Below are 15,406 nucleotides of genomic sequence, written 5' to 3'. Positions count from 1 at the left end.
CAAAGCAAGATTGGTTGTCAAATGATTCAGTCATAAGAAAGGTATCGACTTTGATGAAATTTTTGCTCCAATTGTCAAGATGTCCTCCATACGTGTTGTTCTAGATTTGGCAGCCAATCTTGGCTTAGAGGTTGAGCAGATGGATGTTAAGATTGCATTTCTTCATGGGGATTTAAACAAAAAATCTATATGGAACAACCAGAGGGTTTTGAGTAGAAAGGAAAAGAGCATCTAGTGTGTAAATTGAAGAAAAGTCTCTATGGGTTGAAATAGGCACCGAGACAGTGGTACAAGAAGTTTGAGTCAGTTATGGGGGAGCAAGGCTACAGAAAAACTACTTCTGATCACTGTGCTTTTGTCTAGAAATTTTATGATGGAGATTTTGTTATATTATTACTCTATGTTGATGATATTTTGATTATTGTTGGCAGGAATGTTTCGAGAATTGATAACTTGAAGAAACAGTTGAGCAAATCCTTTGCCACGAAGGATTTGGAGCCAACAAAGAAAGTTCTTGGAATTCGAATAGTTCGAGACAGAGCATCCAAGAAGTTATATATGTCACAGGAGCAATACATAGAAAAAGTACTTGAACAATTCAAGATGAGTCAAGCAAAATCAGTTATTTCTCCTTTACCCAGTCACTTCAAATTGATCAGTAAACAGAGCCCTTCTACAGATAAAGGGAAGGAGGATATGAATAAGGCCTCGTATGCTTAAGCAGTTGGAAGCCTAATGTATGTAATGGTATGTACTAGACATGGTATTGCTTATGTTGTTGGTGTTGTTAGTCGTTTTATGTCTAATCCAGGAAAATAACATTGGGAGGCAGTCAAGTGCATCATGAGATATTTGAGAGGTACTTCCAGTTTGAAGCTCACATTTGGGGATGGAAAGTCAGTACTTGCTGAATATACTGATTCAGATAATGGCAAGGGACTTAGACAACAAAAAGTCTACTTCTGGTTACTTGATGACATTTGCAGGTGGTGCAGTGTCTTGACAATCAAAGTTGCAGAAATGTGTTGCCCTTTCTACAACTGAAGCTGAGTATATTGCAGCAGCAGAAGCATGTAAACAGATGTTGTGGATGAAGCGCTTTGTACAGGAGCTTGGCTTCAAGTAACAACAATAATATGTGATATACTATGACAATCAGAGTGCTATTCACCTTGGTAAGAATGCTTCATTTCATTCCAAAACAAAGCATATTGATGTGAGATATCACTGGTTTAGAGATGCTTTAAATGATGAATTGTTTGAGCTTGAGAAGATACACACTGATCAAAATGGATCTGATATGTTGACAAAAAAATCTACCAAGATCGAAGCTTGAGTTTTGTCGTTCCACAGTGGGAATGACAAATTCATCCTCAAAGTGAAATAGGGGGAGATTTGTTGGGCTTATTTCACTTGAAACCCAGCCCATTAGAACTTTAGGTTAGTTTTTCGTTATGAAATTAACTAATGTGCAAAAAGGAGAAAAAAAAGGTGACAACAATATAGTGGAAAGAAAGAAAAAGTAAATTTCGTCTGGTTTGCATTCAGCCAATTTTGGGATCGATTTGTGGTCTGGTCAAGCTGAAATTTTGACAGTGCATTCTTGGCACAAGGTTCTTCATTCTGGATGGTGGAGATTTTGTTTGGAGCTATCTACAGTCAGATTTTAGTAGATAGTTGACTACCACATATTGTGAGATCTTTCTATTTTTCTTTCATTGTTATTGTTGTTTGTTGTCAGGATTATTATTCTCGAGATACTTGTCTCTAGTTGTGACTAGGGAGAATTTTGTTGTACCTATTAAAGATTATAGTGGAGATTTTGATTTCGGTCCGTGGTTTTTTTACTCCTCATGTTGAGGGGGTTTTCCTAGGTTAATTTGTTGTGTCCATATACTTTGATTAATATTATTGTTGAGTAGTATTTGATCAGGTTCACACAAAAGTGGATAATTGATCCAAGTGAAAGGTGTTCATCCCAACAGTTATGACTTAAGTCCTGTCCAACTTTATAGAAATATTAATATTGAGGTATTTATTTTAAAAGAAATATGCATATGGGTATAATATATGTTTGAAACTTTGATTTTTAAGATAAAAGACTATTCTTTTCTATACATCAAGTGAGTGAGGGAACTAGTTAAAATTTTAGATTGTTAATGAAGAAAACGTTGTAAATTACTGTTGAGTAAACTTAATTTGGAATTTTCTTTTTTGTTTTTTTTAGTACAAATGGGGTGAGAGATATGGAAATTTTGTACGAAAAAAATAGTAATTAATTAATTACTGCTGATAGAGTGCAAATTTTTTATATTATATTTGTTTTAAACTAAATTATTCAATAGTCCTTTTGAGTGAAATGTTAGATAAGCTTGATAATGAATTCATTATCATGCTCAAAACGAAATCAATTAAAAAAAAACACACACACACACATATTTATTTAATGATATTATATTGTTATTTTGAAGAGGACTTGAATGTGCAAAGATTTGGAAGGTATACTCATGAGAAGGAATTTATGTTACAATAATGTCAGAAAGAAAGAGACATAATGAATAAAAAGAAAGTCAAGATGTGAAATTAATTTTGCAATTCCTGGAAACCTTCGTTTCTAATTTTAATAAATAAACCTTCAATTGAATATACCATACCCCCCCATGCAAATTGAATTTAGTATACTTAATTCAAAATTACACACCAAATTTCTTAATCAAATTCAAATTAATATATATTAGATTATGAAATTAATTAATTAATTTTTGGTTACTTTAATATTCAGTAGGAAATGTTGGGGAAGTTTTGAGGAATGTTATATTATTTAATGAATAAAACTTTAAAATTTTCCGAAAGTACCCTTTTGTAGTGTTTATAAATTTCCCAATCATCTTTTTCATTTGGATCCATTTCTCCCTCATATCATCAGGAGCCATTTTTCAAAAATACATTATTTGGTAACTCTCTCTCTTAACTTACACTTTTTCTCTCTCATCTCAACTGTTTTGCATGCAAATCCATGTTTCTTGCCACATACATGGCATGCATTAACACTTGGCACACATTATGTATGTATGTTATATATGCTTTAGTATCATCTCTTGCTACTTTAACTTCTTTCCTTATACTCATTGGATTATATATAATACCTTAAATAAAAGTGCAGGGGAATGACTGATTAACGAAGTTGGGACAAAACTTTTAGTCTTATTTTATTAGTATATGGGTTATTTAATCACCAATTCATCTCAAACACTCAAAAACTTAAATTAATAGAAGTTGTGAAAGTAATTTACTAAGAATAGATTTTAAAAATCCTTAGAAGCTAACCTCTAAATTAATGTTTCTTTGGGGAAATTGGTTTTTTCTTCTTTTTTTTTTGGTTGGTTATTTAGTTGAGTAATTTGGAGGTTACATGTGTGGAGGGGAGGGGGCAGGGGGCAGGGGGTTGACTAAGAGTCTCACCCACTGACCGAATCAAAAATAGATGCCCGAAGTTGGGCAAATGGAGTCCAACTATTCCGAATAAATCCCTTATTAAATGACACGTCACAAAACAGTCCTCCCTGGAGTGACCACGTGGGAGAGCGTCGGCCCTACCTTTTTAACTCCATTTTGTCCGGTAGCAGGTCACTTCTTGACCCGATTCATCCCCGTAAAAACGGTTACCGTTTTTCTTTCGTCGGATACCGCCTTTTGGTCCACTTTTTTCCACCGTTATTTTTCCTTTTTCTTTCTTTTGAACCAATCTACAACTTTATAAGTTTTATACTATACGTGTGTTCTCTTTTATGATAAACATACTCAATTTCATTTTTTATTTATAAGATAAACATATTTCATTTTTTCATTTTTTCTTATTTGTTATTTGTTATACTTCGTTAAATATTTTCAAATATTTTCGGTTTGGAGACTGTATTTTTTCTGTTTCTTCACTATACGATCGTTTATATTTGGTACAATATTATATACCAAGATTATTTAGGTAAAATGCAAAATCGTTTAGATAAGATATAAGAACAATTTTTATACTTGTGTAACTGATTAATCGTGTCTGTTTTTGTTATTTGAATCTTTTCTCTTTTCAAAATTTTTTTATATAAACATTTTTGGTGTTTTGTTCAGCTCTTTTTAAAAATTTATTTTAAAAATTAAGTAAATAGTTTATATTTATTATTTTTGAAAAAAATATCAAAATATTAGGAATAAATGGGTAACCGGGAGATGAATGGGTCAATAGTTTGTAATCTAAAATTTCAAATGGATAATTATTCAATTGTATAAATTGATTTCATTTAAAATTTAATAAATGTTTTCACTTTCTTTCTTTTTATTTTATTTAGAAAATTTAAAAAAAAAAAAAAGTATAATTGATTATAATGATTTATTGTTTGGATGTTTTGGGAGTAAGGAAAAGGAAATAAAATTTAAGAATATAATATTTGAATCATACTTGACAAATATCATAGGCCATTTGGTATTAGTTTAGGGTATAGCCTATAAAATTTTTAAAATCTGAAAAATTTTATAACCTTTTACGTTTCGAAATCAAAATGAGATATGAAATGATATTCTATTCCAAAAGATAGCAACCAATCATTCACTAAACATCGTCCAATTTTGGAATTTTATCAAATATTATTATACTTATTCAATATATATATATACACACCAATCTTTTAATGAATGTCCTTTTCAAACGAAAGAAAAATATGAATATCTTCATTGTTAATGTTAAGATAGGAACACTTACAAACATAACAACTAAACACAAACTAAACACGAAGTATCAACACAAATATAACAAAATTTATATTCAACAAAATTTAGATTCAGTTATTAGAGTGCGTTACACCAATAACGTGATCATAATATATATGAGTATACTAGATTCATAGAACTAAACACAAAGTAACACTACAATATAGGCTAATCTCTCAACAATACAATTTATCATTCATATATTGGTAAACTTTTTAAATTTTTTAAAAATGTTGTTATATATATATATATATATATATATATTTATAATATAAAAATATCGAGTTTGAAATAAAGATATTTTAGTCTTTAATATAATGGACAATCGTTATATGCTAACCAAATTACAGTATGATTTGTAAATAAAATTTTGTCGAGGTTAAATAATTACTTTTAAAAAATGAGGTATTATTTAATTTTATTGTTATTTTATTACAATTTTAAAACAATTTGTTTCAAACTTTGATGGGAAATGATGAAAAGGAAAATTTAAATCTTTTTAACCAAAAAAAAGATATCATGCAATGGGGGTTGGCAGGGTACTAATTTTGAGGACCAATTTAAAAGATTGAAAAGAAAAAGAAAATCTAAAACTGACGAGAACGTTAACGAATAAACAAGAATAAACGAATTTAACCGATCGATTATATCAAAAAAGGTAACAATATAAATGTTAAATAAAAGACAAAAGGTAATGCATCGAGTTGATTCTCCTTGTAGATGGGGCTTATTTCTATTTTAGATCGATAAAATATACGTTTCTGTTTTTCTTTTTTTTTTTTTGAATTTTTTAAAATAAAATATATATAAATATTAGATCAATTTGGTTGGGTTTGATTTATTTTAAAATTTGGATGCCGGCCTTATACATCACGGTGCATACATATATATATATATATAAGTGTGAAAAAATATATATAGTTTGCAGTATTGTTTTAAGTTGAACTTTTATGATTTGAATTTGAATTATTTTTGTTACCCCTTATTACAAGATATGAGTTTTGGATGTGAAGCTGAAATTTGGTTTTGATTAGTTGTTGTTGTTGTTTTTGTTTTTGTTTTCTATAATTTAAAAATGGAGTCAGAAAGAGTGTATTTAGAGGTGGACCTTTTTTCTGAACCTAAAGACTTAGGTTTGACTCAAAATCAAAGTAAATTACTAAAATAGCCACATCAGCTCTCCACGTGGCCGAATAAAATATAAAGCTACTTTATCAAATTTTCCCTTTAAATAATCCCCCACCGAACAACTCAAAACCTCCCCCTCCTCTCACTTCTTTTCCCCACTCTCTTCTCCATAATAACAGTAATGGAATTTTCTCATTTTTTTACCAATGTTTTGTTGAAATTTTTCTTTCCTTTCACTCTCGCTTTTCCCACCGCCCGCCCCACACTCTTCTTCAGATCCTTAATGGGACTGCCCACCCCACTTTCCGGTGACCGCAAGTCCCTACAAGTTGCTCCCACTTTTGACAATACTTCGACGGATGGAACCAATTACAATTCATGGCTGGTACGATATTCATTCATTCATTTTATTATTGTTGTTGTTGTTAAATGAGAGATTATATATTTTTAATTGATTAATTAATTAATGTGTATTAGAAAACACATCCTTCTGGGTTGGAATCATTTGACGGGATGATGAAAGGGCTAAAAAGAAAGAAAATTGTTGTGTTTTTGGATTATGATGGAACTCTTTCTCCCATTGTTGATGATCCTGATCGAGCTTTCATGTCTTCTGAGGTAATTTATTCTTTAAGTATTAACTTTACATATATATATATATATATTTTTAATAATATTAGATTCAAATCTTGAAGAGATATTAATGCCTAATTGGTATAATATCTCTGTTTTTCTTTTATTATTATTCTTCATTGTTTGACTTTATGAAGAAATTACAAATGATTTTCTTTCTTGTTTAAAATACTAAACTTAAAAACTAAAACAAATGTTTTAAAGATCAAAACCAATGAAATTATTTATGAATATGTATCTATCGTTCCTCTATTTAAATTTTCATACAAATAACTATTATACTTACTAATGTTGACCTAATTGAATTTAAATTTTAATCCTTAAAATTAAAAGAAAACTTAAGAAATTAGTCTCTATCGTAATATCGTTTATAATTAAAATTTTGCTTTTATAGTTTAATAAAGTTTTAATAAATAGTCTCCAAATTATATATTTACGAGGACTTCATCATCTGTAGAGCTATAGATTACCTAGGAGATTTTACTTTAATGGTAACAAGGACTAAATCACTAAATTTGAAATTTAACCCTGTTTGTAGAAGTTTGTGGGTTATTTTATTTTTAACTTTAAATGTTGTAATTTAATCTTTACTTTTTATCATATATTAACCCAATTTTTTAAATGATAATAATGTGATATAATGCTAATTGTTAATCATGTTAATTTATTTGTATTAGGGTTAAGAAAGAGACAAAATATTTTAGAACTATCTATTAATTGGTAGAATGAAATAAGTGATTAGAGGACAAATTACCAACAACTTTTGAGTTTTTACCAAAACGCACAGACTTCAAATATTTAAATTAAGATTTTGTTTTATTTTCTATATTTTGTGATCAGTTTGGTTAACGTTTACAATTTCAATTAAAAAATATTTATGTAATTATAGAATGATTATATATAAATATGTTTCTTTTCTGTCCCCAAAATGTAGATGAGGGAGGCTGTAAGAGAAGTGGCAAAATGCTTTCCAACGGCGATAATAAGTGGAAGAAGCCGAGATAAAGTAAATTGTTTAAATATTAACATTATTATTATTTATAATCTATATGTATTATATTTTTTAAAATTTAAAAGAATGGGTAATTAATTAATTAATTACCATTTATAATTTCAGGTAAAAGAGTTCGTGAAATTAAGTAATGTTCATTATGCTGGGAGCCATGGAATGGACATTACCATGACTCCAACTTCCGACAATGAGGTTCTTGTAGTTTTATATAACATTTCGACATGTCGAGCTTCACCAACAAAAAAGTAAGAACTTATAAATAATACTACCATATGCTATTTTAATTATTGTAGGTCGATGGGGTTTCTTTTCAACCAGCCAAGAAATTTCTACCAGCAATTCAACAAGTAATTTTCTATTTTCATAAGGATGATTATATAATAATTAGTAATTGGAATTTGATTTTTTCATATGATATGAGGTTTGAAATATGGAAATATATCATTTAAATGTGACAGATTAGGGAAGTGTTAGAGGAAGAAATTACTAGAAAAATTGAAGGGGCAATGGTGGAGGATAATAGATTTTGTGTTTCAGTGCACTTTCGACATGTTCATGAGAGGGTAAATATACAAATCTTTTGTCAATTTATTTGTCATATTATAATATATGAGCCTCCTACTTACATTACATATGAATAAAGCTTAAAGAAATTAATTACTGTGTTGAGTTATTTTGATTATAATTGACTTGTATGCATGTGTGCAGGATTTGGAAAATTTGAAAAGGAAAGTAGAGACTGTTCTTGAAAGATATCCTGATTTTCATATAACTTTAGGAAAAAAGGTAAATAATTGTATAATTGCTAGTAACGTATTATATTGAATATGTCGGTTCAATTATATTTTTTTTGCTCAGAAAAGGGAAGATTCTTTGTTAATAAGATTGTATGTGTTTGTACGTGACATTTTAGGTATGTAGTGAGAGAGAGTGATGCACTAAGAAGCACAAATGCTTTAGTTTGACTAATGCGTTTCTATCAGATACTGGTGCATACGTAACATTAGATATTTGTTAATAAAATAAATATGTTAAACATGCATAAAAAATACTTGTTTGGTAGACTAAAAAGATACCTACCTGATGACAACGTAATAATTACATAAATTCATTTATTTTTATTTTCTTTTAATAAATGTTGGATCGATCCTAGATTTTTGAAAAGTTATGTCTCATCATGTACGTTTGTAGGACTGTATGATGGTAACAATCCATATTTGTAGGTTACGTAGTTTTAATATGTATTATGACTTTATATAATAATGTAACATATTTTGTAGGTTATGGAGATAAGACCTACCATAAATTGGAACAAAGGGCATGCAATGGAATATTATCTACACACTCTTGGACATACTAATGTAGACGATGTCGTTCCTCTATATATTGGAGATGATCGAACCGATGAAGATGCTTTCAAGGTAGGGTAATATATATATATATATAGAAGATGAAATTTATTTATAGGGAATAATTAAATTAAATGAGCATGAATTTTGTAGGTAATACAAAAGAGAGGGCAAGGGATTGCAATACTTGTATCATCAATACCAAAGAACACGAGAGCATCATACTCTTTGAAGGATCCACCACAAGTTCTGGCCTTTTTGTTAAGGCTAGCAAGATGGAGGAAGTCCTCACCTTGATCTTCAATAACAAACCCACCTCCTTAGATTTAGAGATAAATAGAGGAGGTGATTTTTAGAAAAATATTTAGGCATATAGGTATCCACCAAAGTGCATGTATATGACTTTGGAAATTAAACAAGATATGGAGATACCTAAATCCTATTAATATTTATAAACACACATGCGTTTTATTTGTTGATTAATATGAACATATAATAACATGTGTATACACACATTGTGCCCCTTTTTGGCAAATTGAGCCTCATTCAGAAGGTTGTTACATCTATTGGCTCAACATTGTTATAATTTTATTACAACACATTGTTATCCTTTTTATCATAAGGAAAAATTTTAATGAATAATATTACATTAAATTTGGATGTTATTCAACTGCTAGTTTTACATTACTTTACTTGAAATAAGAAATTAGATATTCAAATGGAGGTTGTTTGACTTACTAGTTTAAAAGAAAAAAAAAATAGTTAAAATGTAAATGTGTGTGTATAACATATGGGCAAATTATAATTTGTTTACTCTCGTAACTTTTGTGTATGTGACCAAATTTAAATTAAAAGATGTTGATGCTTAGAAAATGAGTTGGCTTGATTTCGATGGACAATGGAATTATTTATTATATGTTGAAATGTCATTTAATCTATTGTTTTAGTCTTTTTAGCCTTTTCAAATGAACCATTTTATATAGTAATTTATTATCCATTTAGACACGTTTTGTGTCACTAAGTAGCTAATTTAACTGGGACATGTTTCATTGTGTACCATGATTATGAATGAGATGAGTTATGTATAGGACAAATATCAAATTATAAGTTCGGAATTGTAGCCATTTAAATGATGTTGAACTTTCCCAAGCTCATGTATCAATTTTCATCCTTTTTTTTTTTAGATTTTGATCATCTAACATCTGAAATATGATTTGAGTCTATTAAAAAAAATTCAAACATAACATTATTATAAGTCAATTAATATAAAGACATTTCGTTTTAACTATCTAATTTAAAAATTATCCATTGATTTGATTATCAAATATATGTAGACTTCATCATATATTGATTTTACAAAATGGACAATTACAAATGAATGCAAAGAAAATTCTCAAAGGACGTTCGAACTTGTAGAATCATTTGAAAAATGTAAATTGATACATTTACAAAAGTTTAAGGTTTAAATTGGTATAAACCTCCCAAATTCAAAATATATCTATTAGTATCTTTTGTAGGCAGGCTATAAAACTATCTCTATTTCTATCGCTATCCGTACAATGTAATGAGAGGGTAAGAGGGGAGAATTTTTAAGTTCGGCTTCCATGCTCTTCTCCCTACTTTTCATACTTTTATTTTCTTCATTTAATTAAGACACATTGTTTATGAATTCAAACTAAATATTTTATCCTATAAATAGACACAAATTGATAGCTTGTTCATGAAACAACGTCAGTTCAAACTAAAAGTTTCATCTTAGTATAAACTAAATCTTTTAGGCAGAAGCATCCAAAAATTCTTTCTTCTAACCCACTTCACTACACCAACAACGTGATTGGAATATATATGAGTATACTGAATTTCAATTGGGAATTTTTCAATAGAAGAAATATGGATATATGGATTCAATAGAAGAAATCTTCTTTACTGAAGCATTTTGCGTGCGGGTTGACAGATTTCAAATTATTAGTTTGACTGTTCTATCTTTTCTAATACTGTATTGAATTTTGTTGGTTTGTTTTTAGATTTGGAATGAATTTGATTTCGAAATTTGTTTATATGGAAAAACTCAAATTCGGAACAATGAAATATAGATGTGGATAATGGATCTCAAATTTGTTTGTTGTTTTTTCGATTTTGAGGAAGTTTGATTTAAAACTTTATTTATATAGAAAAAAAACTCAAGCTAAGGTTGAAAGAAAACTGATGTTCCAGACATCGTAAGATTCTTTTACCATTTCCCTTTAATGTTTCATTTATTGAATTGTTTTCTTTTTTTTTTTTAATTTTAGTTTATGGGATTTGATGTAGGGGTTTGTTTAAAAAATAGAAAGATGTAGAAAAAAGTCGTTAATTTAATAAGAAATTTCACAAATATTCTAATTTAAAAATTATTTTCTTAAATAGAAAAGATAATATTAGGAACAATTATAACATTTCATTAACTATTAATTACATAATACAAATATAAATAAAATATTATATTTATATGATTGGAATATAATATGAATTTCATATATTCCTTAAATTTATTTGATTAATTAATATGGTAATAAATTTCAAGTATTTTTAAATTAATTATAAATTAAAATATATTAATTTTTATAATTTTTTTCTAATTTGTAGTAAACTATTTATATATTCTTTCCAAAATTATATCTTTACCTAATTCTTCTCCCTGTTCAGCAGTCACATTATATATATTCTTCTTCATTACCGGCGGCTATTTTTAACTATTATTTTTCATCATTTGAAGCTTTTAGATATTCAATCATAAAATTCGAACTTCTTATTACATTGTTTTCTCAATCTGTATTCAGATTTCTCATAACCGTAAGCTGCAGAATCTTAACAAGTCGCCGGCAAATACAATTCTCCATTACCTAAAGCTACGATAAAGTCCACAGTAAGTTATTTGTTATTTTACCCATTTAAAATTAAATAGTTAAACAACAAAACCACCTATTCTAAATATAACGTATATATTAACAATATACCCCTCATTTTAACGTTATTCTGGTATGATTTTATAAATATATACCACATATTATTTATGATTATACTACTTTTATAATATTGTCGCATTATATAATAGTTTGTATTTGTGATTTATTATATATATACCACATCTTAATTACATTTATATTAGTTTTATATATTACTTTTAATTGATGTTTTATATGATATATATCATATAAAATCTCAACTAATGTTTTTCTCAACATTACATATACTATAAAACAATTAATGTTTTAATGACATATATTACATATACTCATCATAATTATTTCTCATTCATGTTCCTGTAGCCATAAACAACTTTAATACATAATCAATATTATTTCAAACATAACGTATTATTTACCACATACGATATGAATATTTAAATAAAAAATATAAACAAATTGATATAAGAACCTTTCACTAATAAAATATACACTGAAATTATATATGCTATTTAGTATATATACATCATATTATATACAATAATACCTTCTACATAATTTCTACAGAATTTGTGTTTAAATTTTTTGTTTGTAGAATAAATATTACTAAAACAGTAGTAAACGACATGATCATACATACATACTTTTCCTTTATAAATGTATTTGATTACATTATACTTTAATATATCCGCAATCTATAATAGTTATGTTCTATGTTTTAGTATATATATACCTCATATTATATACAATGATATTATATACTAACATATAGTTCTATTATTTTTTTGATAAGATGGTCATTCTTTTTCAACGTTGAATTATTAATAAACTCTAGAATGTATCACATTCAAAACTAAATTTTCGTTTGTTTTCCTATTTAATCGAATATTTAAAATATACCTAATATACCAAATGTTTCATTTGTTTTGAATATATATAATATTAAGCACAAAATTTCTAGCTAGATTCTGTCGGATAAGTTTTGTATTTGTCGGCCATCAAAAGTTTTCTTCTTCACCACCAAAATCTCAATAAACCCTAAAATGTATCACATTTGTTTTTAACTAGATTATGTTTGAGAAGTTTTGTATTTGTCGGCCGTCGACTGTCTTCTTCTTCACCTCTGAACTCTCTAAAATTTCGAAGAAAAAATCGTAATCCACGTTGGAAGGAGTAGACAACCGTTTTCGTGGAAGGAAAGCATGAAAATTTTTCTAATTATTTCCAAAACCATATCTAATTATTTTTTCCATTTAAATATTTGTTATAAATCAATTAAATAATAGGAATTTATATTAAGTTATTTTGGGCCCCACTTATTTCCAAAACGGTATCCCACCATTTTTCCACTTAGATATTTGTTATAAATCAATTAAATTAAATAATAGAAATTGGTATTAAATTAATTTGGGTCTCACTTCTTTCCAAAACTATATCCCACAATTTTTTCCATTTAGATATTTGATATAAATCAATTAAATAATAGAAATGGGTATTAAAGTAATTTGAGCCTACATTTATGTAATATACTAGCTCATTTAGGACTTTTATGAAATTTATTAGTAATTTGGATTCTTCATGTAATATCATATAGCAATTTAGGCTATATGAGTTACCCAAAAAAAATTAAGATTTGAATTCCAAATGGAGAGTGTAAGAAGGTGTTTGATGATTTGTGTCAACTAGGGGTGTAAAAGTATGGGTTGAACTCAAATAATGTGTACTACCAATCCATATTTTAAGGATTGGGTTGGTTAGATTAAAACGTGGGCTAAGTTGAGTTTAAAAAGTTGGATCTTTTCAAGATGGGTTGAGTCTCGGGTTGGAGGGTTAAAAATTCGATTCAACTAAACCCAACTTGAATTTATGTGTATATATATATATATTATTTAATAAAACAAAATCAAAATATTAGGTCAAGGTCTTCCTCAGCTCCCCTTCCACACGCCACTCACAACCTCCCTTTTTTATTTTTCTCTTCAGTCTCACTCTCACTTCAATCTTCGGTCTTCTCTCTCACCATCGGCAAATCTACCTCCGTTTTTTACTCTTCTTTCCATCGTCTCCTCTCTCCCTCTTCGGTCATCTTCATCATCGCCGTCAGATCTCATCTATCCCGTTAGAAAGTAGAAACGAAAAAAAAAATACAACCTGAACAATTCAATCCAACTCATATTTTACCGGTTTGGTTGAAAACTAAATTCGAATTATTTGAATTGTCAACCCATATAATCCGAAAATATGGGTTGGGTTGGGTTGAGAATACCTTCCAACCCAATATCCAATCCAACTCGATTACACCCTTAGCGTCAATGAATATTTGATTCTATTGGAAGTAGAAGTTCAATGTAAGAGTCATTTGTTTATTGCTTTTTACTTTTTCTTTTTCTATTATGAGGGGAGATATATTTATATGGTTTATTTAAATTTATGTGCACTAACTTTTCCTAACTCATTTAGTTTGATTCGCATTTCTTACTTTTGCACGAAATTTGAAAAAGAAAAGCACCGTGTGACGAGAAAGATATGAAATGAAACAAATGAAAATGCTAAATAATCTCAAAATGTGGATCATTTTCTGCCAAAATTCAATTACTTGTTTTTTAATGAGCATTACTTAGGTTACACCATTTATGTCATGAGTTTTTTTTGTTAATTTATTATTTAAATTGTTTACAATGGTCAACCTAAAACACAACACAATTATATTTAAATCTGTGTAGGTATGAAAGTATCTATATATTTGAAGAAATAAATATCAAGTTAGAGTATTTTTAAAATAATAAAATAAATTAAAATATTTACAAGTTATAGCAAATTTTTGAATTTTAGCAATAATAGAAACTTATAGACTTCTCTCACTGCTTATCATTGTTGCTCATAGAAGCATATTAGTGTAAAATTTTATAATATATTTTAAATATTTTATCAAAATTGCTATTTTTTACACTTTCTTATTCAAATTATATATAAAAAAATAATTGAAGAAGTAACTTTATACTTTAAAAAAAACACAAATATTTTAACTTTGATATGCACATTCATCTTATACCAAGTTACCATGTTCGGTAATGATAATGATGTAATTTGTATTTTATTTAAAAAAATATTTTAAAATTAGACTAATTATAAGTAATTAAACGAATAAAAACATCGATAAATTCATTAGGTTAACTTAACAAGTTTGTTTATACGTTTTCACATGTTACTATTTTAAATATTACTAGCAACGTGCAAGTTATTAAGCTATTACACACAACAAGTTGTACCTTTTATACTAAGAAGATAGCTCTATAAAAGCTTAAAAAAATAAAATAAATAAAAAGGAGAAAACTCGCATAACGACTATTTTATAAAGTCCAAATGATAAAAGACCAACTTTTTATAAAGTTATTATCACATGGTGAAATTACAAGACATTGTAAAATACGTGTGGTATGGTCTAGCTTGAAGCTCGATAATCATTACTTATTCTCGCTCATCTCGATACTCCCTTTTGTTATCATTCTCGATAGCTAACACTTATTTTCACTATGGAGAGAGTTAAATAAGATATAAGGAGAGAAAAGAAAATAAAATGG

At 27.9% G+C, this 15,406-nt stretch overlaps 1 protein-coding gene across 1 annotated transcript; it reads left to right on the top strand.

Annotated features, from left to right (window-relative positions):
* Positions 1-6,371: 6,371 nt before the first annotated feature.
* Positions 6,372-9,474, top strand: LOC101204169 (trehalose-phosphate phosphatase B). Its single transcript, XM_031883315.1, has 8 exons — positions 6,372-6,504; positions 7,454-7,525; positions 7,637-7,723; positions 7,825-7,878; positions 7,990-8,094; positions 8,240-8,317; positions 8,812-8,952; positions 9,034-9,474. Exons 1-8 carry the CDS (start codon positions 6,400-6,402, stop codon positions 9,175-9,177), a joined length of 786 nt encoding a protein of 261 aa, XP_031739175.1. The 5' UTR covers positions 6,372-6,399; the 3' UTR covers positions 9,178-9,474.
* The last annotated feature ends 5,932 nt before the right edge of the window (positions 9,475-15,406 follow it).

The sequence above is a fragment of the Cucumis sativus genome, chromosome 3, assembly GCF_000004075.3.
Source record: "Cucumis sativus cultivar 9930 chromosome 3, Cucumber_9930_V3, whole genome shotgun sequence".
Lineage (NCBI taxonomy): Eukaryota > Viridiplantae > Streptophyta > Magnoliopsida > Cucurbitales > Cucurbitaceae > Cucumis > Cucumis sativus.
This window is presented reverse-complemented; position numbering and strand designations above follow the sequence as displayed.

Coding starts and splice junctions, on each gene's coding strand:
- LOC101204169 (XM_031883315.1), top strand. CDS start 6,400: ATGATGAAAGGGCTAAAAAGAAAGAAAATTGTTGTGTTTTTGGATTAT. Junction 8,095..8,239: donor TTCGACATGTTCATGAGAGG/GTAAATATACAA, acceptor GCATGTGTGCAG/GATTTGGAAAATTTGAAAAG. Junction 8,318..8,811: donor ATATAACTTTAGGAAAAAAG/GTAAATAATTGT, acceptor CATATTTTGTAG/GTTATGGAGATAAGACCTAC.